Genomic DNA, 24,993 nt, shown 5'->3' on the forward strand with positions numbered 1-24,993 from the left:
CAGGACATTATCCACCCCTTATTCTATTTCCATCTGTGTCACAATGAAATCTTATACTCAGTTCTCACTTAAGACCAGGTTTCCCTGTGGTACACAACGGGTTTCCCCATCTTTCTGCATTACCCACCAAGTGTAACCAGGTCCTTGAGGAAAAACAATCCCACGGATGGGTTTGTCTCTGCCTGAGGTGGGATTAATCCAGACAGTTTTCCCTAAAATACCCTTCATATGTACCACAGGGACTTTATCTCCATCTACTGTGTGCAAGGGTTCAGACTGGGCAGGGCCAGCTTGATTGATGGACCCTCGGGTGTTGACCATCCAGGATGCTTCTGTCAGGTTATTTTCCGAGTTTCTAAATGTTCCCCCACCAAGTGCCTTCAGGGTAGTCTTAAGGAGTCCGTTGCACCGTTCAACTTTGCCAGCAGCTGGAGCATGATAGGGGATATGATATATCCATTCGATACCATGTTCTCTGGCCCAGGTGTTGATAAGGCCGTTCTTGAAATGGGTGCCGTTGTCAGATTCAATTCTTTCAGGTGTGCCATGTCTCCAAAGGACTTGCTTTTCCAGGCCTAAGATGGTGTTCCGGGCAGTGGCATGAGGTACAGGGTAGGTCTCTAGCCATCCAGTGGTGGCTTCCACCATGGTCAGCACGTAGCGCTTGTCTTGGCGTGTCTGGGGCAGTGTGATGTAGTCAATCTGCCAGGCCTCCCCATACTTGTACTTGGACCACCGCCCCCCATACCACAGGGGCTTTACCCGCTTGGCCTGTTTGATGGCAGCACATGTCTCACAGTCGTGGATAACCTGAGAAATACTGTCCATGGTTAGATCCACCCCTCGGTCTTGTGCCCACTTGTAGGTGGCATCTCTGCCCTGATGACCTGAGGCATCGTGAGCCCATCGAGCCTTATGGTGCTAATCTAAGTCTATCTTTGACACTTCTATTCTCGCTGCCTGATCTACCTGCTCGTTGTTTCGGTGTTCCTCATTAGCCCGACTTTTGGGGACATGGGCATCTACATGACGGACTTTCACCGTTAGTTTCTCCACCCAAGAGGCAATGTCTTTCCATATATCAGCAGCCCAGATTGGTTTTCCTTTACGTTGCCAGTTGGCTTTTCTCCACCTTCCCAGCCAGCCCCATAGAGCATTGTCTACCATCCATGAATCAGTATAAAGGTAGAGCTTTGGCCACCTCTCCCTTTCAGCAATGTCCAGGGCCAGCTGAACGGCCTTGAGTTCAGCAAGTTGGCTTGATCCACCTTCTCCTTCGGTAGCTTGTGCAACCTGTCGTGTGGGGCTCCATACGGCTGCTTTCCACTTCCGGTTCATCCCTACGATGCGACAAGAACCGTCAGTGAAAAGAGCGTAACGTGTTTCCTCTGCTGGTAGTTGGTTATAGGGTGGAGCTTCTTCAGCTCTTGTCGCTTGTACCTGCTCCTCATCGTCAGTGAGACTAAAGTTTTCACCTTCTGGCCAGTTCGTAATTATCTCTAAAATCCCAGGGTGATTCAGGTTTCCAATACGGGCGCGCTGGGTGATGAGGGCAATCCATTTGCTCCATGTGGCGTCGGTGGCGTGGTGGGTAGTAGGAACCTTTCCTTTGAACATCCACCCCAGCACTGGTAGTTGGGGTGCCAGGAGGAGTTGTGCTTCCGTGCCAATCACCTCCGAGGCGGCTTGAATTCCTTCATAGGCAGCCAAGATTTCCTTCTCTGTTGGAGTGTAGTTGGCTTCGGACCCTTTGAAACTTCGGCTCCAGAATCCCAATGGTTGACCTCGAGTCTCACCAGGCGCCTTCTGCCAAAGGCTCCAGGACAAACCATTGTTCCCGGCTGCAGAGTAGAGCACATTTTTGACTTCTGGTCCCGTTCTGACTGGGCCAAGGGCTACAGCATGAGCGATCTCCTGCTTGATCTGGGTGAAGGCTTGTTGCTGCTCAGGGCCCCAGTGGAAATCGTTCCTTTTGCGGGTAACCAGGTAAAGAGGGCTCACAATCTGGCTATACTCAGGAATGTGCATCCTCCAAAAACCTATGGCACCTAGGAAAGCTTGTGTTTCCTTCTTGCTGGTTGGTGGGGACATAGCGGTGATCTTGTTGATGACCTCAGTGGGAATCTGGCGCCGTCCGTCTTGCCATTTCACTCCCAGGAACTGGATTTCTCGGGCAGGTCCCTTGACTTTGCTCTTCTTGATGGCGAAGCCAGATTCTAGCAGTATCTGGATGATCCTCTTACCTTTCTCAAACACTTCTGCCGCTGTGTTCCCCCACACAATGATGTCATCGATGTACTGCAGGTGTTCTGGAGCCTCACCCTTTTCTAGTGCAGTCTGGATCAGTCCATGGCAGATAGTGGGACTGTGTTTCCACCCCTGGGGCAGTCGGTTCCAGGTGTACTGCACGCCCCTCCAGGTGAAAGCAAACTGAGGCCTGCATTCTGCTGCCAGAGGAATGGAGAAAAACGCGTTAGCAATATCAATAGTGGCATACCACTTCGCTGCCTTGGACTCCAGCTTGTACTGGAGTTCCAGCATATCCGGTACAGCGGCGCTCAGCGGTGGAGTCACTTCATTCAATGCACGGTAGTCAACCGTCAGTCTCCATTCTCCTTCAGATTTGCGCACAGGCCAGATGGGGCTGTTGAAGGGTGAGTGGGTTTTGCTGACCACCCCTTGGCTCTCCAGCTCACGAATCATTCTGTGGATGGGGATCACGGCATCTCGATCCGTCCGATACTGCCGGCGGTGCACTGTCGAGGTCGCAATTGGCACGAGTTGCTCTTCCACCCTCAGGAGTCCTACTGCAGATGGGTTTTCTGACAGTCCAGGCAAGGTGTTCAATTGCTTAATGTCCCCTGCCTCTACAGCAGCTATGCCAAAAGCCCACTTGAGTCCCTTTGGGTCTTTGCAATAGCCATTCTGGAGGAAGTCTATGCCCAGAATACACGGGGCCTCTGGGCCAGTCACTATAGGATGTTTCTGCCACTCCTTCCCAGTCAGGCTCACCTCGGCTTCCACCAGGGTCAATTGCTGTGATCCCCCTGTCACACCAGCAATAGAAACAGGCTCTGCCCCCACATGTCCCGATGGTATCAGGGTACACTGCGCACCAGTATCAACTAGGGCATCGTATTTTTGTGGCTCTGATGTGCCAGGCCATCGGATCCACACCGTCCAGAAGATCCGGTTTTCCTGTGCCTCTCCCTGGCTAGAGGCAGGGCCCCTCTAACACTGGTTATTATTCCTCTCCTGGGTATACATACTAGAGGTCCCTTCAAGGGGATCTGACAGATCGTACCCAAAAGCTTGGTCATGGGAGGTTGAGGCTACCTTCACCTTGGTGGAACTCCCCCGGTTAGAGTTTCCCTCCTTGAGTTGACGGACCCGTGCTGCCAGGACAGAAGTGGGTTTCCCATCCCACCTCCCCATGTCTTCCCCGTGGTCACGCAGGAAGAACCACAGATTAGCCCTTGGGGTGTACCCTCTCTCTCTAGCTGGGGAATGTTGGGCTCTGATTTTGGGGCCTGTGACTCGTACAGGTGCTGCATTAACCTTCCTCATTTCCTCCCTCATCTCTTCTTTGAACTCCTTAATCACAGCTGAGATATGAGCCTGCATTGGGCCATTAATCATACTCTCATAATTCCTAAGTTTGTTGGCAACAGAGCCCACTGTCTCTCGGTTAGTGTCAGCATCAATTGTTGCAATGAAAGTGGTGTACTGAGATGGCCCCAGATTTGCCAGACTCCACAGCATTTGCCCTGTGCACCTGACCTTGTCGGGGTCATTATTATGTTGTCCATCCCTCCCAAAGAGTACCTCTAATACTGCCACTTCCCTTAACTGTTGGATCCCTTCCTCCAGGGTCTTCCAACGCATTCTATGGTGGTGCTCCTGCATTCTCTCCCTGTGGACAAACCTCTCTCTGACACTCATTAAAAGCCACTCCCAGAGAGAAAGGGATCCTGGCTCCCTTACAAAAATCTGATTCATACCTGAGTCCTGGGTTAAGGGTCCCAAGTTCCTTGCCTCACCACCGTCCAGCTGCATGCCCGTACCCATAAGGTCCCAGACCCGGAGTAGCCAGGTAGTATAAGCCTCACGCCCTCGTCGCACAATGTCTTTGTGCAGATTACGGAGACTTTCGTACGTCAGGGACTCGGTGATGATCGCAACTCCTGGCTCCCCTGTGGGTTGTGAGGTTCCTCCATTCCTATCTCTATCTGGGTGCTCTGCTTTCATCTTAGACCTCCTTGTTTCTACCGGGGCAACTGCTGCTGGCTGTGACTGCCTTTGTGGTTCAGCTGGAACCTGGACAGTTGTAACATTTGTGGGTTCCACAGCTGTACTATTAGACTGTCCCTCTTCAAGGTAAAGGGCGGGTTTCTCACCAGCTGGTGAAATGCACTCCTTCAGCATCTCTTGCATCTCCTGCATCTCCTTAACCAGCACCCTCACCCAATCTGGGTGGTTCGTTTCTGAGGCAGGCTGTGGGGCAGGGTCAGGCTCTGGAGCAGCAGCATCTCCAGTCTCTGGGGTAGTGTCAGGCTCTGCAGCAGCATCCCTAGTCTCTGGTGTAGGTGTCAGGGTAGTTATCCAGGTTAATCTTCTCTTATCTCTGAGTGCTAAACATAACAGGCATATCAGCAACACCACCCATTGTATGATATCATTAGCACTTAGAGTGGATCTTAACCCTTCAAAAACTGGTGGAGCAGACCCAAAAAGATGGTTAAAAGGTTGGGAGAAAGTTTCCCCCCATGTCATTTCCTCACAGTAGGTACCATTATTAAAGTAACTCCAAAAACATGCAGTTAGTGTGTGATAGCTCTGAATCCATGTACCTGCCATCCAGAGGAAATTAAAGATCCATGAATCCTTCACCCAGAGGACAAACTTGATAACAAACACAGTGGCCTTAGTTATAGGACCCATATTTAGATAAGGGCCTGTAAATGGGAAGTATACACTTGCGACCACATGCCACCCAAACCAGGGAAAACTAGACCACATGGCGGTACTTAAAAATTAAACTACCTAAGAACTGTTAATCCCTTTTTTTTTCTCAATGCCCTCATGCCTCACGTTGGGCGCCAAAATCTGTCTTGGTTTGAAAAGACCGGAGTCTGTGAAGGAAGGCAAAAGCCTCCTGTGAAATGGAAAAGGTAAACCCCCTCCTTCCGAATTATCACAATTTCAGAATTAAAAGGGCTCTCAGGCAAAGATATGGGAATGGGAATAACAGTTTTTTACTAGGAAGAAAAAAACTAAATAACAATGTAATTTAGCACAAGCAAAAAAACCACTGGCAGAGTGAGAAAATCCTGACACCCTGAGAAGTCAGGGTGTTGATAGTAGTCCAGCAGATGGTGGCTGCTCCTCCTGGAGCGGCGATCTGCAGAAGGGTGTAGATCCTTTCTGAAAATGTGGCGAAGGAGCAGCTGGGCCTTGGTTCCTGATTCCTCTGGGAAATCCAGCGAAGAAGGCTGTCTGTGGTCTCAGAAATGCTTGTTTTATGGTGGCAGGGATGCTTGGCTCCTCCCTCTGGGTGGAGCATCTCCCAATGGGATGATGTAACTAATCTTACCAGCCACAGTGAGTAATTCAATAGCCCATTAGCAGGAGATTATCTTCCTGGCAGTGTCATTGTTCTTGAAAGAGATAAGAAAAACTGCCTAACCCCCAACAGATGGCAAAAATAGAATACATGCTTATTTTACAAGCCAGGACAATCCCTCATCAGAATTTTCATCAGGGCTTTCCCAAAAATCACCATCCCAATCCTCAGGTGATACTATTAATTTCCACATTTTTTCAGCATTGGGGGCTTTTTATAATATCAGTTCTAATTTTTCTTCCAAGACTTTTGTCTTTTCTTTGAATTCTTTTAGCTGTTTCTTTAATTGGTCATTTTGATAACTGTAAAGACAGTTGTACATATTTTCTGTCTTTTATTTCCTCTCTCAGATTATTAGTTTCTTTTATGATTTGTTCTCTCCATTGCCATACAGCCTTTAAGCATAATCTCACTACATGGCACATGATACCTCCTCCTTTTTTATCTTCCAGTGATACCTCTTTTTATTTAATTCTCTTGTATCCTTTCCCTCTCATACCAATTGCTCACTGACCAAAGATTATCAGTGTCAATGTGTGTCCTGTGCTGCCGTAAATACTCTGTTAAGCCTTTTGTCTCTTTCTCAAAATTATTTGCCATCCTGCTGACTATGTCAATTTGTCACGGGTGGAGTGGGAGTTTCAGACAAAGTTTGTGAGAGAGGCTGTTGTTGAGTCAGGAGGTGCAGAAAGGACCGCCTGCCTTTCTAAAGTCCTTCTCCAGGAGAAGCCTTGGTGTGGCTGGATCCCTCATTGACAATGGTTTAAGTCTAAGGAATTACAAAGGTGTGATTGAACCTTTGTACAACTTTGTCCTGCAGGGATACGGATGGCAAATATATATTTGTATAAAAATAAATTATCTATTATGATAAAGATTAGACAAAAATGTCTTAATCAGAATCATGTACTATACAAGATAAAAGCTAAAACTAATAATAGCGTAGAGTAGAACAGAGTGTATTAAAGTAATTCTATTAAAGCTGGAACACACCATGATTATGAAATAGAGACTGATGTCACTCACCCAGACCAACAAGCATGGGCAAATCTCCTTTGCTCACTCTTGAGGAGTGATCTTGAAGGGTGTCCCCACCCCAGGGAGGAATCTCCACACACACTCCAAGAAGGAATATGTTAGAAGAACCTGTTATTTGTAAGAAGCAGGACTTTTAGAGTAAAAAGTGATTGTCAGTGAGGTATTTGCAGGCCAGCTGTTCCAGCTTAGCATTTTTAGGTAAGGATAATTCACCATATCTGCCCCATCTTCCTCTTGCTATCAGAATGTTTGACTTTGGGGTCAATGAGTCAGACTGGATTTAGCATAATTAAAGACCAAAAGCAGTGTGACACCCCCTCTCAGTTCACCACTGACAGCTTTGCAAAACTGAGTGTTGTTCGAGTTGTCTTACCCTATTCCAGGCAGAGCATCCTGCTACTCACATTATAAAAACTTATTTTTTATATTAATCTAAACTGATCCTCTTTTCATTTAAGACCATTTCTCCTTATTCTGTGAGCAACTGGGAGATTTCAAAGAGAACCTGACCCCCTCCACAGGAATGGCTTGAAGGTTTGCTGGCTCCTCTGCAGAGCAGAGCTGAACCCAGCAGAGCTGGGACCAGGAACCTGGTGCTGGTGGGAGGTCACTGTGTGAGCTCCACTCTGCAAAAGCAGCTGAGGAAAACATCAAGAAGGTCACACACAGGTGTCTGCTGTCCTGAGGGATTTATCAGGAAAAGTGACCCTGGGACATGGCCAGGACCAGAGCAAAAACCCCTGAGGTGTGGGAGGTAGACCCCCAGGTTCAGAGTCACCTCTCCTGGTTTTCAGCTCTGGGAGATGTGTTTGGTTTGAAAAACTAACACAAATCTGGCAGGGGCCTGCTGAGCTGCTGGGGCCAGGAGGGGAGCTGATGTCACAGTAAAACCAGTTTGCTTTCTTGCTCCCACTACCAGCTCCCCCAGCAGCTGAGGAGGTGCTTTGAGCTGCCTCTTGGCACAATGATGCGCAATGGGATAAATTAGATGCTGCCACTGAATGGCCCAGTTTGGAGGTGCCCCAGTCTGGGACAGCAGAGCCACCTCCAAAGCTGTTTGGTGACAAGGAATGACCCACATCTGTAGTCACCTGAAGCCAGTAATGAGCAGGTTGAAGGAGGAGGGGAGCCTGGTGGGACTAGGGCTGGATTGTAGGGTGGAGTGGTGGCATCTGCTGTGAGGTGGGTGCTCTGCCATCTGTTTCCATATTCCTCCTCTCCAGGATGCGGGAAGTGGACCTGGGCTGTGGGAAGGCTCTGCTCATCAAGGAGAGTGGGGAGTTCCACGCCGTGGGACACAAGTGTCCCCACTATGGGGCTCCACTGGTCAAAGGTCAGTCTGCATCCTGTCCTGGAGAGCAACCAAGGGCACCACAGGACAAAGGACAGCCCCCTGACTGTGCTGCCCAGCATGCAGCAGTGCTGCCCTGCACACTCAGCATCTTCTGGCTGGGGAAGGCATGGGAGCAAGCTGGAGTGGCACAAAACTCACCAGAGAACTTTGCCAGCTCTGGTTTGCAGCTGCCACTGCTGATCACAGGGCTGGGGCTTCTTCTCATTGAGGGGAAAGAGGACACTCTTTAAGCTGATGGGATCCTTTCAATAGCAAAAGGAACATTGCTCATGTTATTGACTGAAGTGAGATGAGGTGGAGTGGTTTCTCATCTTGGCACCTAAAAATATGCATCATGGTACTTTCTCAGCACAGGCTTCAAGCAGGTCTCTGCCCTGAGCCTAAGCACTGGCAGCAGTCTGTGTACTGACGTGCATCACCAAAACTGGGGTTGGGATGGCACTTTGCTGGAGGTGGGATCCTGGGGAAGACAGGGGAGCATCCTTTTGAATGTCTTCTGGCCCGTAAGCCTTGCTGGGTGTAGCAGCCATGCTCTCAGCCCCCCCACCCTGGGATGAGCCTCTTGCTGAGCAGGGCAGAGGAGCCCCACACTGCCCTGGAGGTGAGAACTCACCGCCCTTTCAGAGACCTCTGGTGCATTCCTCAGACTGGCTGTCACTCAAGGGTCTCTCTGGGGACTTTGCTGCAGCTGTAGGTGCAGGGAGGCTGCCCCTGTGCCCCACCCATGGTGGTGATGAGATCTTGCTTGTGTCTCAGCAAGCAGAGACACAAGCTCAAGACCACTCCATGGCCACATGGTGGTCTTTGCTCTGCCCTGGCATTGTAGCAGGGAAAGCTGAAGTCCAGTGTAGCAGCCTCTGAGCCATCACCTAGAGAAATGAACACATGGCTTTGGGCAGGCCTGTGCCTCCCAGGTGTGTGCAGGTGTCTTGCTGTGCCAGGGTCTGCTCTGCAACCCATGTACTCTAAATCAATGATGCTGTGCTTGAGGCACCACTTGTTCTGGGTAATAGTGGGGCTTTTAAGAATGACCATGAGACTCTGGGGATGGCAGCCCCATCCTGGCTGGAGAGTGAAGTTATATCCTAGAGCAAACAGCTTTGGAACTGTGCCCAGAGGTACTGGAGGACCCTGCCATCCAGGGCATTTTAGAAGGAATTGCTTGTATAGGATCCCAGCTGGTCCCAAACATGCCCAGTGCGCATGTTGAGAAAACTCCACTGTTGCCCATCCAGGCCCACATCAGCTGTCACGTGTCCTGTAGGAGAGGTGCCATCTCACAGGATGGGAGGCAGCTGCAGGGCAGCACCAACCCTGCTCTGCCATGTTCCCTGCAGGGGTTTTATCCAAAGGAAGAGTCCGCTGTCCCTGGCATGGAGCTTGCTTCAATATTGGCACGGGTGACATTGAGGACTTTCCCGGCTTGGATAGTTTACCCAGGTTCCAGGTGAGATCTTTGTCCTTGCAGCAGAGGAAACCACAGAATCATGGGATGGTCTAGGTTGGAAAGGACATTAAGGCCCACCTCATTCCACCTCCTTGGACACCTTCCACTATCACAAGTTGCTCCAAGCAACAACTACAACCTGGCCTGGAACACTTCCAGGGATGGAGTAGCCACAGCTGCTCTGGGCACCCTGTGTCAGGGCTTCCCCACCTCCCAGGGAACAATTCCTTCCCAATATCCCATCCATCCCTGCCCTCTGGCAGTGGGAAGCCATTCCCCTTGTGCTGTCACTGCAGGCCCTTGTCCAAAGTCCTTCTCCTTCTCTCTTGGAGCCCCTTAAGGCCCTGGAAGGGGCTCCGAGCTCTCCCTGGAGCCTTCTCTTCTCCATGTGAACAATCCCAGTCTGCCTCAGGGCTGCTCTCAACTCCTGCATCCCCCAGCCTGGACAGATAAGGCAAATTGCTCACATCTAGGTGCAGCAGCTTGCATTTGCCCTTATTGAAACCTTATAAGAATCCCATGTGGTCACTTCTCCAGCCTGGCCACATTCCTCTGCATGGATCCCTTCCCTCTAGAGCATCAACCATACCACTCCGTTCCGTGTCACCCGCAAAATGACTCTTTTATTTGGCATAAGTAACGGACTGTATGGCATGGAGCAAATACTTTCCAAGGTTGTGCTGGTGTCACCAGTGGAGGGCAGCTCCTCATCCAGCTCCTTCCCCCCTGCAGCTCCCTTGCACCCACCCACAGGCATCAGACACCTCCTGGGAACATGGGAGTGCCCAGTCCGGGAGGTCTCTGCAGTAGGAGTGGGGTGGGAATGAGAAACCATATGTAAGATTTGGGTAGAAGTCAGGTTGCACACCGAGCGTCGGTGTAGGGTTGATCCAAGGCAGGAGATCCCACAGCCTCGAGCTGGGATGATCTCTGCCATGGCCTGAGCTGCTGCTGCAGGTGACCTGGTGCCATCATCCCTTGCTCCTTAGCTGTTGCCCAGAGGGAGCCCTTGCTGCTCTGCAAACCAGCACTGTTCTGTCACCCTCAGGTGAAGATTGAGAAGGAGAAGGTGTACATCCGAGCAAGCAAGCAGGTGAGCGGCCACTGACATCCAAAAATCAAGGCCAATGCTTTCATTTTTTCCTGTATGTGCATGGGGGTGGGGGGAAATGCTTCTCTTTGATCCTCTGAACTGGGCAGAGTGATGTTTGAGTATCCAGTTTATATGGAGGCACAAGTGGAGCAGGGCAGAGGTGTTGGGTCCCCCTTCCACCCAACCTCCCTGCAGCTGCTGGATGCCTGGCCTGGGCTGTCCATGCTTTCAGGTCTTATAGGTGTTTGTCCTGCACTTGTCCTATGTTTCCTTAAGCTCTTAATTTTGCAGGCCCATGGGAAGAGGCCTTTTGGCATGGTGATGACAGAGGCTACTTGTGCTCCCTGCTGAGCCCACACCTCAGCTACTGCTGGAGTGGTAGAAAGGCTCTCCTGCCCTGATGGAATGGAGAATGAAGCCCATTAAGGCTGCTGCCATCTCTCTTTCCATGAAAACCCTTCTTTTGATGCATGGTTGTATGTACACATGTGCAAATCCAGTGGCTCAGAGCCCCAGTGGGCCCTTAGAGCACTTGGGTTATATCCAGAGATGTCACCTGAATGGCAGCACTTCAGCTGATTTGGGGATGTGATGAGGGAAAACTGAATATATTTACTCTACCAGGAACAGATTTTGTCCTCTCATGCCTGGGAACAGGGCAGCAGGGCTACACTGGCACAGGTCCATGCCTGTGGTCTGGTGGATTGGACAAGTCCATCAGCTTTGGATATCAGGTGTACAAGCTCTGCTCAGGTTCAGGATAAAATTCCTGACAGAGTTTCTTCATTTTTGTCTCACTTTTGGTGCAGAATTGCACAAGGACACACCTGCTTTTTCTATTGCCCCACCACTACCCCAGCTCTGAGTAGTTGCATGGCTTGGCAGAAGATGATGGATTTGTTTTTCTTTTGTACCTTGTAAGGGGCAGTGCACTGGACATTGAGATGGGATTTGGATGAGCAGGGGTTTGGAGTCCTTGTTCAGTACAGGGGTGTGGATGTTCCCTTCCTATCCAAGCTGGTTTATGACATTGCTACAGTTGTCCCCATCCCTGCCTGGCTGCCCAGGGTAATGCTGAGTAAAGATAATTGCTTTTCTTCTTTTTTTTGGTGGTGACACAGGCTCTTCAGACACAGAGGAGGACAAAGATGATGGCAAAGTGCATCTCCTTGAGCAACTACAACCTGAGCAGCACCAATGTGCTGATCATTGGTGCAGGTAAGGGTGGCACATGCTGGGGTCACTGTGTGTCCCCTCCCAGGCAGGGATGCAGGGAGGGGGTGTCTGTGTACCCTGCAGCTTCTGTCACCCCTCCTGCATTCCTCCTTGTGCAAAGGGTGACACCAGAAAGTCATCCTGAACTTTTTTGTACTACATGCTAATGATCCAAAGGTGCCCTGGGGTCCAGTCTGTGGAGCTTTACAGTTCCCTGTTGCCATGCTTTGAAGTGAACCCCAAATCCTCTTCCTGCTGTTACATCAGCAACCCCTGATTTTCACAGATGAAATGTGTGGATGATGATGATTAGTGTAAAGCCTTTTCAGGACCCTGTGGTGTTGATACACTTTTTTATCTTGGACCTTGCACATCACCATCTCATCCCATTGCAGCTCCAAAGTCCTCACCTCAAGATGCTTCTGTGAAGAAGCTTCTGTGTTCTTCCACCTTGCCAGCAAATGTCAGATCCCTGCCAAAAACAACAAAGCTGCCAAATTTTCCCTTCCCTTCCCTTCCCTTCCCTTCCCTTCCCTTCCCTTCCCTTCCCTTCCCTTCCCTTCCCTTCCCTTCCCTTCCCTTCCCTTCCCTTCCCTTCCCTTCCCTTCCCTTCCCTTCCCTTCCCTTCCCTTCCCTTCCCTTCCCTTCCCTTCCCTTCCCTTCCCTTCCCTTCCCTTCCCTTCCCTTCCCTTCCCTTCCCTTCCCTTCCCTTCCCTTCCCTTCCCTTCCCTTCCCTTCCCTTCCCTTCCCTTCCCTTCCCTTCCCTTCCCTTCCCTTCCCTTCCCTTCCCTTCCCTTCCCTTCCCTTCCCTTCCCTTCCCTTCCCTTCCCTTCCCTTCCCTTCCCTTCCCTTCCCTTCCCTTCCCTTCCCTTCCCTTCCCTTCCCTTCCCTTCCCTTCCCTTCCCTTCCCCTCCCCTCCTCTTGTCCCAGCTCTATTTGTGTGCTGCCGTTTTTGTAGAAAGCCTGATGGGGTGAAGTGTATCTGCCAAGTTTCTGGAATGGGTTAGATGCCAGGGCTGGGCCATGTTGGGGTGAAACGGAGGGTGGGAGGAGGACAGGAGCTTCTTTTTCTGGGGCTGGGAGGAAATATCTGCTCCTGGCACATGGGTTGTTCTTGAGTCTCAGGGGGACCAGATCCAAGCTGGATATTGGATCATCAAATTGGGATCATCTTAGGTGCATCTCACAATCTGAGAAGAGGGGAAAACCAGCTTGACTGTTTTTTTCCATGCTGCTGGGCAACATTTTTCCCTTCCTTGTGCCCTTGCTGATTGTTGACTGAATGCCAGGGTGGGACATACTGCTCCCTGAGGTCAGCTGGAATGTCCTGGTGTGTGGCAGGTCTGGACAGTTATCACAGTCCTCAGCAAGGTCACTCCACAGACAACATTAGCCACTGCCAGATAAATTTACAGGTCTGTTAAAGACCAGAGTCTATTCTGGTGGACACCAAAGGAGATTTCAAAGCTGGATTTGTGGGGAAGAAGTGTTGGGGAAAGACTGCCCATCCAGCCCTGTGTCAGGGACTGAGATCCAACCATGCCCAGCAGAGCTAAAAGCAATTGACTGCAGTCCCTTGCTCATGTGAGGGTCATCCTGACATCAGCACAGCATCAGCTCTGGCTCAGGATGCTCCTGGCAGCATGCACAGGATGTCCACCAGCCTGTCTCTTCTTCCACTGTCCCCCACCTCCATCACTGGGAATGTCTCGTTGACGGACCAAACTACATGGTCCAGGTCCATCTTCTCTCGGTGGTGTTACAGAATTTGTGGCCCTAAAAACACTTATCATGGAGTGAGGCTTCCTTGGCTGAGAAGAGACTCCAGACTTCTCACCTGAGCTCTCCAGTCTCACCAGTTCAGTCAGGGAAAAAGGGACGTGCCAGCCATGCTGCCTGGCTGGAGTGGGACAGCATGTCCCAAGGCAGCTTTTTGTTTGATTTAACAAGTTTTTTTCTGTGATTGAAATAAGTGAACAAAAAAAACCCCTTAAAGAAATAGCATGGAAAATGCTCTGCAGTGAATCACACAAACTAAACCTTGGCCATGGAGAAGAGAGGACTTCGTACTCTCTGTGCTTGGCCATAAATTCACCAGGAGCAGGGTGTGCAGACCCTTCTCTGACTAGAGGGGTCCAAGGTTCTAAGTGGCTGCTTATGCCCTGGAGTTTGTCAGAGTTTGTAGGCTTTAGCAACACTCCTCAGGTGTGCTCTTTGTGTGCTTGTGACAGTTTAGGGACAGTCAAGAGGATTAATGTCATGGTCCATAGACAGAGCATCCCTTCTGCTGCCTCATGCATCTGCTCCAACTGGCTTCCCATGTGAGCTGTTTGAGTTAGGAGAGGCTGTGAAGTGAAGCCAGGGCTGGTGGAGGTGGTGGTCTTGGAGTCAGCCCCAGTGGGTTTAGCAGTAAAGAGCACAGACCTCCCAGGGCCACATACACACAGCTGTCACTGGTCTCCTTCTCCCTTAGGGGCAGCTGGGCTGGTCTGTGCAGAGACCTTGCGCCAGGAGGGTTTCTCTGACCGGATTGTGATGTGCACCATGGACAGACACTTGCCCTATGACAGACCAAAGCTCAGTAAGGTTTGTATCACTGGGTACGCCACAGTTCCCTAGTTTTAAAATTTGCTCCCCAGTTTTAAAATTTGCTTTAGGGCATTTCCCCGCTATTATTCATTGCAGCAGCAAGGTTGTGTTTCATTAGTTGTCCTGTCTCTGTTTCCCTTGAATTTTCTTCCCTCTTTGTGACTGAAATATGAAACACAAAAAAGGAGTTGTTCAAACTAAATTAAAATGACTCCAGCAGAAAAATTAAGGTATTCTTCCTTGTGTGGGTGGTGAGGCCCTGGCACAGTGTGCCCAGAGCAGCTGTGGCTGCCTCTGGATCCCTGGCAGTGTCCAAGGCCATGTTGGACATTAGGGCTTGAAGCAGCCTGGTCTAGTGGAAGGTATCCCTGCAAATTGAAATGAGATGAGCCTTTAGTCCCTTGCAACCTAAACCATTCCATGACTCATATGATGATTCTTCCACAGATGTAATGGTAGCTGTCTTAGCCAGCTTGTACTTGGATGGATGTACACTTCTTAAAGTGTTTCTGGATCAAAAATATTTAAGGCAGTGAAATGGAGCATGTGGAAAAATGGTGTTGTCTACCAGAGTTTTTATTAGTGTCTGTTTATTGCTGCCCAGGGATGCTCTGTGCTGTAATTATGGTGATTCTCAGCTGTCATCACAGCTTGATAACTTGATGGAAGTGCAAAGGTTGCTTTTTCTGGCACACATCCCATTTTGCATTCCAGTTTATAGACACAGGATGATCTTTAATCTGATTTTTTTGCTGCTGATTCCTGAGCCTTCTTTGATGTCAGACAGCAGCTCAAGTTGAACAGCAGCATTTGACCTTGGAGCCTGAAGATAACATAAGGTGAACTCATCCTTATATCAGGTATGCTTACCCATGGGGAGTACTACAATCATAGCATCTAACTCTCCTTCCAGCACCCAAAAAAAGGGATTTTCAAAGACAGGCAAACATGCACATGGCTTTTTGGGAGCATTCAGGTCATTCCTGTGCTTCTGCGAGTCCTGCCTGGGGTGAAGAGCAGCTGCTTGGTACTTGCATCCAAGCATCACAGGGGTTGTGTTGAGGAGCTCAGAGAATCTGAGTGTCCCTCTCCCAGGCAGACAACTCTTCCAAACACTTATCCTCATGTATGAGTCTTAGACTGGCTCTTCTTCTCGCTGTTAAGTAATAAGAACAATTCACATGCCAGAGATGTTGTACATGTTTTGTTAAATCCTCCACTGAACACCTCTGGCTGTAGTTGCTTTTGGAAGGTGCACAAAGCCCATGGAAAAGAAGGCAGAGTTTTTGGGAAGAGGGTAGGAAAAATGGAATTTCTCTTAGTCCTATTGTGTGTGGGACTACACCTGTACAAGCCACTGGAGAGGGAGTGCCACTGCTAACTCTGTAAGCAGCAGAGCTCTTGCTCCCTGAAACTGCAGCAGTGTCCTTCCTCTGCCCTGCTGAATGCCTGTTATCAGTCTGCCCTCAGGTCCTGCCAAGCTGTTTTCCTTTGTCTCCTTTGGACCATGACCTGTGCGTTGCCACATCTCTGTTACTGTCTCCAGAGCACTAAACAGCAGCAAAAGCCATGGTGGTTGTGCACTGTTGTGCTTTGCCCTTCCTGCACACTGTCACAGAGGAGTCAGGTGTTTCTCTCTGTACATGTGGAGTATTCAAAGAATTTGCAGTAAAACCTGTATGACCCTGCCCCTGCCTGGAGTCCTGTGACACCAGTCTCTCCTGAGCAGAGCACTGTCTGAAGTCAGAGTAACGGCTTGTTCTCGTTGGGCTTGTTCCAGCCCCTGACCAGGCCACCTCCAGGGAGAAGGATCTTGCACATCCATCTCCATGGGCAAATAGGAAAGCCCTTGATTCCTGCATCCCCTGTCACTCCTGGGTCAAGCCCATACACCATCCCTGCGTGGCATGAGTAGATGCTGCTGCTGGGCACTGTGTGATCTATAGCAGAGCTTGACCATGGCATCTGTGCCTGTTCCTGCTACGCTGCAGGCAGGGAGGGGTGCATCAGCAGGGAGCAGCCTGCACACCCAACAGCTCACTTGATGCTCAGCTTGTTCTCAGCCTGAGTCCAGGCTTGTGTCCACAGAGTCAGGAGGACAGATGTGCTAGGGCTCAACCCTGTGTATAAAGAAAATTTACATCTCACCCCAGTGACCGGGGAAGGCTGGGAAAAGCATGAACTTTATCTTGCAGCTGAAGATGTGCAGCTATGGGCTCCTTGTGTATCCTTGTGTGTTAATGCTGCTTGTTCTTACTGCTCTTCTAGCTTCCATTTGCCCTGTTTTCCAAATAATCATAGAATGGTTCGAGTTGGAAGGGACTTCTAAATGTCATCCTTTGCCACGCCCCTGCTGTGGTTTTTTGTCCTTTTTCTAGACCAGGTTTTGCTCTAGTCCAGCACTTTCAGGGATGTGGCAGCCACAGCTTCCCTGGGCGACCTGTTCCAGGGCCTCACCCCCTGTATTGTAAAATGAGGCTTTTCTCTTGCTCCTGTGAACCTGTGTGTGCTGGGAGGGGCTGCAGTTATGTCTGCTTCTGCTTTGCTGACACTCTGAAGCACTTGCTGTGATCTTGCCTGAGCTGCTCAGCACCAGCCCCACACCAAACTGGCAGAGAAGGCACCAGAGCCCAGACCAGCCTCTTGTGACAACTCCTACTTGAACAGGCTTTATTCTAGGCCTGTAGAACCATTCCCTTGACCCATGCAGCAAGTGCTGACTTGTGCTGGTAGCAGCAGTTTCTCTACTCACCTGTTCAATCCACAGCAGCTGACAGAAAAATGGCTTTTTTTGCAGTCAATGGATTCCCACCCTGAGCAGATCACCCTGCGCCCCAAGGAGTTCTTCTGCACCTATGACATCGAAGTCCTGACTGAAATGCAGGTAAGGAGAGTCCTGTGTGTGCCTGGTATGCAAAGGCTCTGTTTAGGGAATGTGGCTGTCTCTGTTCTTGGCTTACTGGATGCCACTGTATGAATACTGGGTCTCCTCCAGCCCCCCTCTTTTCGTCCCAGAGTGTAGGTTGTCTGTGCTTGTTCACAACACAGCTCCTGTGTTCAAACACAATCCTCCTGTGGTAGGAAGGGCATGCTGGGTGTGACCATGGTGTGGCTATCTGTGGTGACCATCATGTGTTACCTGCCATTCCTCATGTGGATCTGGGGAGCCAGGTGCCATTTGATAAAGATAACCAGCCTTCAAACAGTGCAGACAATGATGGCTTAAATATTTCTCCCCATTATTTTATTTATATTGGGACACCTTCAAGGATTTGTGAAAAGGCAACTTGGATAATTTAAGGTGTGTGTTGGCCAAGCTGTGGACATGGGGGACTAAAACTAACAGACTAACTAAAAGCAACCAACTAACTAACTAAAACTGTCATGGAGGACTAAAACCAGACAAGCTGATTGGGCTGGGACCTCGGTGAAAATCTGGGATTTCTTCCCTTAACGTTATTTAGGAATGATTTTAGGTGGCGGCTGTGGATGTCAAGAGCAAGATAGCTGTGTTCAAGGATGGGTTTAAGATGGAATACAACAAGCTGCTGATAGCAACGGGAAACACGTAAGCTTTGGCAAACATGTTAAAGATCAAGAGAAACTGTTTTATTTGAGAATGTGAGGAGCTAATGCCTGGGGATAAGAGATGAAATGTGGCAGGTGAATTTAAACACTGAATTTGTTTGAGTATGGAAGAGTCAAGAACACAAAAGATATTGGAAATGTCTGTATGTATCTACATCTACATCTACACATCATCATCAATCTATTTCATATATATCTACATCATGTATTATAGAATCACAGAATAACAGGATGTTTTGTGTTGGAAGGGATTTTAAAATTCATCCAGACCCACCCCTGCTGTGGACAGGGAACACTTTCCACTAGACCAAGTTGCCCCAAGGCCCATCTAACCTGGCCTTGGACACTAACAGGGGTGGTACCAGCACCTTGAACATATTTTCTTTAAAAAAAGCTGCAAAGTGGAAGTATCCTAATTCTTTTAGCGGGCATTTTTGCCACATTTCTCTTCTTTTCACCCTTGATAACACTCAACCCTGACAACCAGGTAATTCATCCCTCTGAATGTCCATATTTCATTTTCTGCCAACCTTTAAGATCTTTTTCAGCAATTAAGGCTTAACACTTTGCAGTTGCAGCCTTAATTAGGTGTTGCTGTTGCCCCATTCTAACAGACCCTTTAGGAGCTTTGGCCCCAGAATAGGAATTTTCAGGACTGAACTTGGTCCAGCCATAGGGAAAGGTGGTATTGATGTGCTGGGATGCCGAGCATCACTCCAGATTGCTGTTGTCACTTGTGCCCCTGAAGTAGTGGATCAGTTTGTTTTCGATTGGAGGTTTGTCAAAATCAGCAGTTTAAGCTGAAAATGAGGCATCCTGGCTCTCCTTCCTTGTGTTCTTTACATCAAGCCATAAAATGAAGCAGGAGAAATGCAGCCCCTGCATAATTTATCATCTGGGGAAGGAGTGCTGTAGATCAGCCAAAACAGGGACTCATGCTGGAAACCAAAGTGTCATAGCCAGTGCCACAAGGTGTGAATAGCTGGTGCTAGGATGTACAGCATCACAGCCAAAATGCCATATGCACCAGCCACCCAATTACATTCAAAAGAGGATTAAACCTTTGGCAATAATTTCAAAATCCTCATGCAGAAGCTCCAGGTACACTGGGTTTTTTAGGGTACCTAAATTATTTAGGCGCTTCTGTCCTGTTTCCAGATGTGAGTCAGGTTTGCAGGGGCCAGATATTTAAAAATATATGGGCTACAGTAAGTGCCTGGGGAGGGCACAGTTAAGCTGCTACAGCATCAGCAGTGTGCCCTTGGGAATGGAGAGTGTAGCCTACATCTGCAGAGCCTTATCAAACTTTCAATATCTGGCTCCAAAGTACTGATGGAGGTCAGAGTGAGTTTCCTGTGTCCCATTAAGCTTCTAAAAAATTTGTGATGTGCCAATAATTAAGCATAGGCTTGTAAAGCAATGCCTGTCCTGTGCTGGCTGCACTGCCCTAGCAAGAAGCTCCCCTGGACCTGTGGGTACACCAGTCCACTGTGGGGTCTGGGGTGGCTGCTCAGCATCCCCTGCTCCACTACTGGCCACCAGCATCTGGGTTTTTCCATGTTATGTCTCCAGCCCAGAGAAAGGTAAAAAAAGGAAAATTGGGAATGTTCTTGGAGCCCTGGAAGGAATGTCTGCAGTCCTGACTGGGCACTGAACCACACAGAGTTGAGAAAAGCAGCTGTATCACCCTCAGTGTTTTTCAGGCCCAAAACTCTCAGCTGCAAAGGCAAGGAGATGGAAAATGTTTTCAACATCCGGACACCCGAAGATGCCAATCGTGTGGTGAAGCTGGCCACAAGCAAGAATGTGGTGATCGTGGGAGCATCCTTCCTGGGTGAGTGCTTGCCTGGCCTGTGTCCCTGTCCCAGCTCTCCACCTCTGCCTGCAGATGGGTAAAGTCCTTTGCCCAGTTACAGGTAACACCCCCATGAAATCGGACCTGGGGTAGTCCAACCTCCAGCCCCAGGTGTGTGCAAGGACATTTCCATGCCACAGCAATTGATTTTTTAAAAGGCTGGGCTGGCATTGGCATAGATATTGCTGTCCCAGTCTGAAAAGCACATGGCAGGACAAGTAGTGGTGCTCATGTGGGTCCAAATCTGGTGTGTCTAGAGTTGGCTTCAGTCAGGAGAGCCTTGTTGGTGGGTGGGAGCCTGTGGGCTTTTTCTCTTTTACATTTTAGTAGTGTGGTGAATTTTTAAAATGCACAGGAAAAATCTTGTTTCTTTGATGGCTCTTCTTTTTGCTTGATATGGTTCCAACAAAATTATTGTGGGTCCTAACAAAATAAGAGTGGGTCCTGCAAGCCTTTAATATAAATGGTTATTAGTCAGGGAATTAATTGTAAGATATTAATGATTTGTTTTTCTTCTTTTATAAAAGATAAATCTGTTTTAATGGTTGAATCAATATGATCTACAGAAAAGCGTGTGATGTGGGGGGGCCAATTGCAAACTGCAGGTCATCAAAAATATTCATTTCCAAAAACACCCCACAGACAGAAGATGTCTTGGTGGAGGTTCCCATGCAATTCCCAGCACCAAAATTCTACCATTCGGATGGGAGAAAGCAGCTACTCCCAAGAGCAGTTTTCAAAGCACAGCTGAGGTTGTTCCAGCTGTAGGAGGAAGGTTTCCCATGGCTGAGGTCCCTTGTTCCATGTTTTTCCCAGGGCACTTTGGGATTTCCCGGCTAGTTCCTCCCTTTGGTCTTTAAAACCTACATCTAAGAACCTGAATCAGTGTGACCCCTGGTGTGATCAGGTCGGGTGCCTCCCCAGTTCTCCCAGGAGTGCAGCTCCAGCCTCACCCAGTGGGTGAGGCTGCTCCTCATCTGCAGCCAGGGACACAGGGCAGTGCTGGGTGGGTTAACGTGGCTGCTTGGACCTGCTTCTCTTCCCCAGGGATGGAGGTGGCCGCCTACCTCGCGGAGAGGGCCCACTCGGTGTCCCTGGTGGAGCTGGAGCATGTCCCCTTCAAGAAGTTCTTTGGGGAGAGGGTTGGCCGTGCTGTCATGAAGGTGACCTTGCTTTCCATCTAGTGGGGGTTGGCAACAGAGCAGGTTTTGCTTGTTTCACTTACTGCACTAATTAATTTACTTCACATTTATTGACAAAGCTGTGATGGCAGCAGTCAGTGAGAATGGGCTGTATTTTCCCTGTCATGGTCCATGTGCTATGGAGCACCTTCTAGAGCTGTGTTGGGGATGTGGGGATGCTGACCCCCTTAGCAGTGCAGGTTGAGACAAGCCTGCAGGGTGGGCAAGGCAGTGTAGGGGGCAGCAGGACATCAGGATCAGGGTGGTTCAGGGTCCTGATGCCCCCTGCTCTGTCCCTTGTCTCCTGTCCAGATGTTTGAGAACAACAGGGTGAAGTTCTACATGCAGACCGAGGTGTCAGAGCTGCGGGAGCAGGAGGGAAAGGTGAGTGGTGGGCAGGGGCTCCCTGGGGGAGCTGCTGTGGCATCCCCCAGAGCTGCTATTCCCTTCCCTAGTGGGGTTTTCTCTCCCCTCTTTCCTATCCGCTAAATTCATGTTCAAATGTATGCCAGTGTGGTGTGTGGGGTGACTTCATTGCTCCCACTCACCTCCCGCTGCTTTTCTAAGGAATTATGGTCAATTTGCATTTCACAAACGAGGTGAGCTGCCAGCTTGGCTTCCTCCTGCTACAGAGGGGCTTTGTCCCTAAAATAACTGTGATGTCTCCTGCAGCTGAAGGAGGTTGTGCTGAAGAGCGGGAAGGTCCTGCGTGCTGACGTCTGTGTCGTGGGTGTTGGTAAGGGTTGTGTGGGGGCAGAGCCACGGAGGGAAGGCAGAGAAGAAGTTGGAGGGGACGTGACAGCAGGAGGTCACTGGGGCTGGGTGGCCAGGGGTACTGGCAGTGGTCTGCCAGCCCTGCTGGACTACCACACATGAGTCTGCATATCTAAAAAAGGCATTTCTAGAGCTCCCACCACAAAATGCAACTGAAAATATATTTCAGAAGTAATACTTTTTTTTTCCAGAAAAAAAACCACAAACATTTAAAGCAGTTTCATCCTCTCTAGCTTTTTATTAAATCTTCCCCAAAATGAATTTTTAATGTGTTTTTTTTTCTTTTTAATTGCTGCTGACAGCAATCAAAAATATATCCCATACTATAAAATAAAAGAAAATATCCCATAGAATATTATATATTTCTCCTTTATACTTGGGCAGGGGGAATTCCCTTTCCTTTCCTCTTCAAAACGCTGTGGAGTGAAGGAATCACAGAATTAATTTAATTCTGGTTTTGTTGTTTTTATTGACTACTCTGAATTGTGAAAAGGCTAAAAAAAATTTTAAAAGGAGAAGGAAGGTGAAGGAAATGCACAGGCTGGGGGGAGGCTGAAGAGCCCTGGCTGGAAGCTCAAAGGTTCCCTTTTAAATATAATTTTTTCAAAATATCTATTAAAAATAATTAAATTGAAAATTATCTCTAAGCACTAGAAAAGAGCAGGTTACAGTGATGGCTTGGGCAGAACAGAGATCCTGAGGGACCAGAGGCTGATGCAGTGGGGGCTCTGTAGGGTACCTGGCCCTGCTCCCCATTCCCAGAGCAGCTGCTGCCTGTCCCTGGGGGCAGCCCCAGTGTCCTGGCAGGAGGAAAGGCCTCAGGATCAGCCCCCAGGGCTGTGGAACACTGGACACTGCAGTAGCAGCCTTTGGCTTCCCCCCAGGTGCAGTCCCAGCGACAGGCTTCCTCAAGCAGAGTGGCATCAACATTGACTCCAAGGGCTTCATCGTGGTCAACAAGGTGAGCCCAGGGGCAGCCCCTGTGGGAGGGAGAGCACGAGGAGCTGGGCCAGCTCTTCTGATCTATGAGCTTCCCTGGGGCTCCAAACTGCTGCCACAGGGGCTTTTCATGGCATTTTATCTGCCAAGATTGACAGAATTGGAATTTTTTAATTCTTTGGGTTGGCCTGTGCAGGGCCCGGAATTGAACTCGATGACCCTTGTGGTTGCCTTTCATCTCAGGATATTCTGTGAGATGGTGAAATTCTGGAAGCATCACCAGGAGTGCCTGGGAACACCCTCTGCAATTTGGGTGTTCCCAACTTGCAACCCCAGACCTGGATGCTCTGGCTTGGGTCTGGCTCTGAGCTGTTCTGGAGTGGTATGGATACTTAGAGGGGAAAAAATTGAGATAGATCCATCTTTTCAAGGATCCTAAAGGATCTAATCCTTTCTCCCCACCACCAGTGATTGTGATGGGGGGAGTGGTGTTGGAGCCTTGGGCAAAGGAGCATGTCAGGAGGCTGGGGCTCAGTGCCATGCAGTGCTCATCCCTGCAATAAGCTGGGCTCTATCAGCCAACACCAACAAACCCCAGACTTCTGAGAGAGGCTCCAGGACAACCAGTTCATGTGTCTTTTTACTGGATAACCCACTGGCTGAGGGATTCTGTAGGTCCCTGCATGTGTGTTCTCATTTGGAAGTGAAGAAGTCTGAGTGAAATCTCCCCTGGGGGTCCCACAGCCAAGCAGAGGTTTTCCCTGTGTTCTGAGGGACCGTGGCAGCTCTGGACCACTCCAGTTGTGGAGTTTCTGTTCATGTAGGGTGCAAACCCCACTAATGCCCACCTCTTCCCCCCTGCAGATGATGCAGACCAACATTCCAGGGGTCTTTGCTGCTGGAGATGCTGTCACATTTCCATTGGCCTTGAGGAATAACAAGAAGGTGAATGTCCCCCACTGGCAGATGGCCCACATGCATGGTAGGTACTTTGCAGAAAAGAGCCTTTTCCAGATTCTCAGGAAATTTCCAAACCCTCCAGGGCAAGAATGAGACAACGGTCAACAGAGAGACTGCGTGGTTGTATGGAACGTTTTGAAGCATGTGTATCTTATGCTGCCTGTTGTGGCTTCAGCTGTCAGCATTCTTGCCAAGCGTTGCCTAACAGTGCCTCATCACCAGCACAGAGGGGCCCAGGGACAGGCTTTCCCATGTTCCCTTTGCTCCCTGGCACTGCTGCAGGAGCCTGCTCTACTTCTTGCCCTAGGACATTTAGGAGCTCACATCCTAAGCTCAGGTTCCAAGCCTGGGCTCAGGTTCCAGCTGGGCTTCCCACACTGCCAGGCTGGCCTGGGAGTGTTCAGCAGAGCTCCCTTCTCACCTCTCATCAGCCTGGAACTCCTGGTGTGATGGCTGCCCTCATGGCCACAGTCACACAGGGAGGTTTCCTGTGTGCTGGGTGAGAGGTTTTGGAACCACAGCTCCAAACTCAGCCTTTGGACACCTCTCCCATGTCCAGATATGCTTCTGCAGCAGGGACTGTACCTCAACAGTCTCCATGCCCTCCAAGGGTTTGTCCATCCCATCCCATCCGGGTAGGAGCTCACCACACTCTCAAGCCTGTCACTATTGCACAAGTTGGGGGGAAAGAGTCTCATGGGTACATGGCTCATGGCAGTGAAGGTGACAAGTAGGAGATGCACTATAGGAAGGAGTCGGAGCCCATCCTTTTGTGCTTCCTGCTTTGTCTTGGTTGCTGTGTGGGTTTTCTCAGCAGCAGTTCTTGGTATCCCCATACTCTGTGACTGCTGGTGTTGATGCTGTGACCTGAGTGCAGAGCACGGAGCTTGCCCTGGAGTGGCAGTTCCCCCATCCCTGTGCTCTCTTGCAGGCCGCATCGCCGCTCTGAACATGCTGGCCCACGGCACGGAGATCAGCACTGTCCCATACCTGTGGACAGCTATGTTCGGGAAGAGCATCCGATATGCAGGTAAGGGGCTCCCTGGGCTGCTGAGAGTTTGTGCTGGTGGAGGTGTCTTGGGAGAGAGAAGCCAGGGTCACCTCCTTCACTGTGAACCCTCCCCACCGACCTCTGCCACAGGGCTGCTTCCCTGCCTGGCTCCCGAGGGGGTTCAGTGTCTCCTCTGAAACCCATCTGCCATGAAGTGCACATCCTTAACAGGATGGAGGATTCACTTAAATTAGATATTGGGAAGTAATTCTTCCCTGTGAGGGTCATGAGTGCCTGGCACAGGTTGCCCAGAGAAACTGTGGCTGCCTCATCTGTGCAAGTGTTT

At 49.7% G+C, this 24,993-nt stretch overlaps 1 protein-coding gene across 6 annotated transcripts in view; it reads left to right on the forward strand.

Annotated features, from left to right (window-relative positions):
* AIFM3 (apoptosis inducing factor mitochondria associated 3) overlaps window positions 1–24,993 on the forward strand; it is a 61,986-nt gene that overhangs the window by 29,916 nt on the left and 7,077 nt on the right. For all 6 annotated transcript variants that reach the window (XM_064392865.1, XM_064392866.1, XM_064392867.1 and 3 more), the window contains exons 4-17: window positions 7,885–7,994; window positions 9,353–9,462; window positions 10,511–10,555; window positions 11,677–11,773; window positions 14,244–14,356; window positions 17,157–17,243; window positions 17,836–17,927; window positions 19,651–19,781; window positions 20,850–20,965; window positions 21,296–21,367; window positions 21,656–21,719; window positions 22,642–22,718; window positions 23,561–23,678; window positions 24,588–24,686. In XM_064392865.1, the coding sequence (XP_064248935.1) occupies window positions 7,885–7,994; window positions 9,353–9,462; window positions 10,511–10,555; window positions 11,677–11,773; window positions 14,244–14,356; window positions 17,157–17,243; window positions 17,836–17,927; window positions 19,651–19,781; window positions 20,850–20,965; window positions 21,296–21,367; window positions 21,656–21,719; window positions 22,642–22,718; window positions 23,561–23,678; window positions 24,588–24,686 (1,331 nt within the window). The remainder of the gene's footprint in view (window positions 1–7,884; window positions 7,995–9,352; window positions 9,463–10,510; window positions 10,556–11,676; window positions 11,774–14,243; window positions 14,357–17,156; window positions 17,244–17,835; window positions 17,928–19,650; window positions 19,782–20,849; window positions 20,966–21,295; window positions 21,368–21,655; window positions 21,720–22,641; window positions 22,719–23,560; window positions 23,679–24,587; window positions 24,687–24,993) is intronic.

This window comes from Passer domesticus, chromosome 17 (genome assembly GCF_036417665.1).
Source record: "Passer domesticus isolate bPasDom1 chromosome 17, bPasDom1.hap1, whole genome shotgun sequence".
In the NCBI taxonomy this organism is placed as follows: Eukaryota; Metazoa; Chordata; class Aves; order Passeriformes; family Passeridae; genus Passer; species Passer domesticus.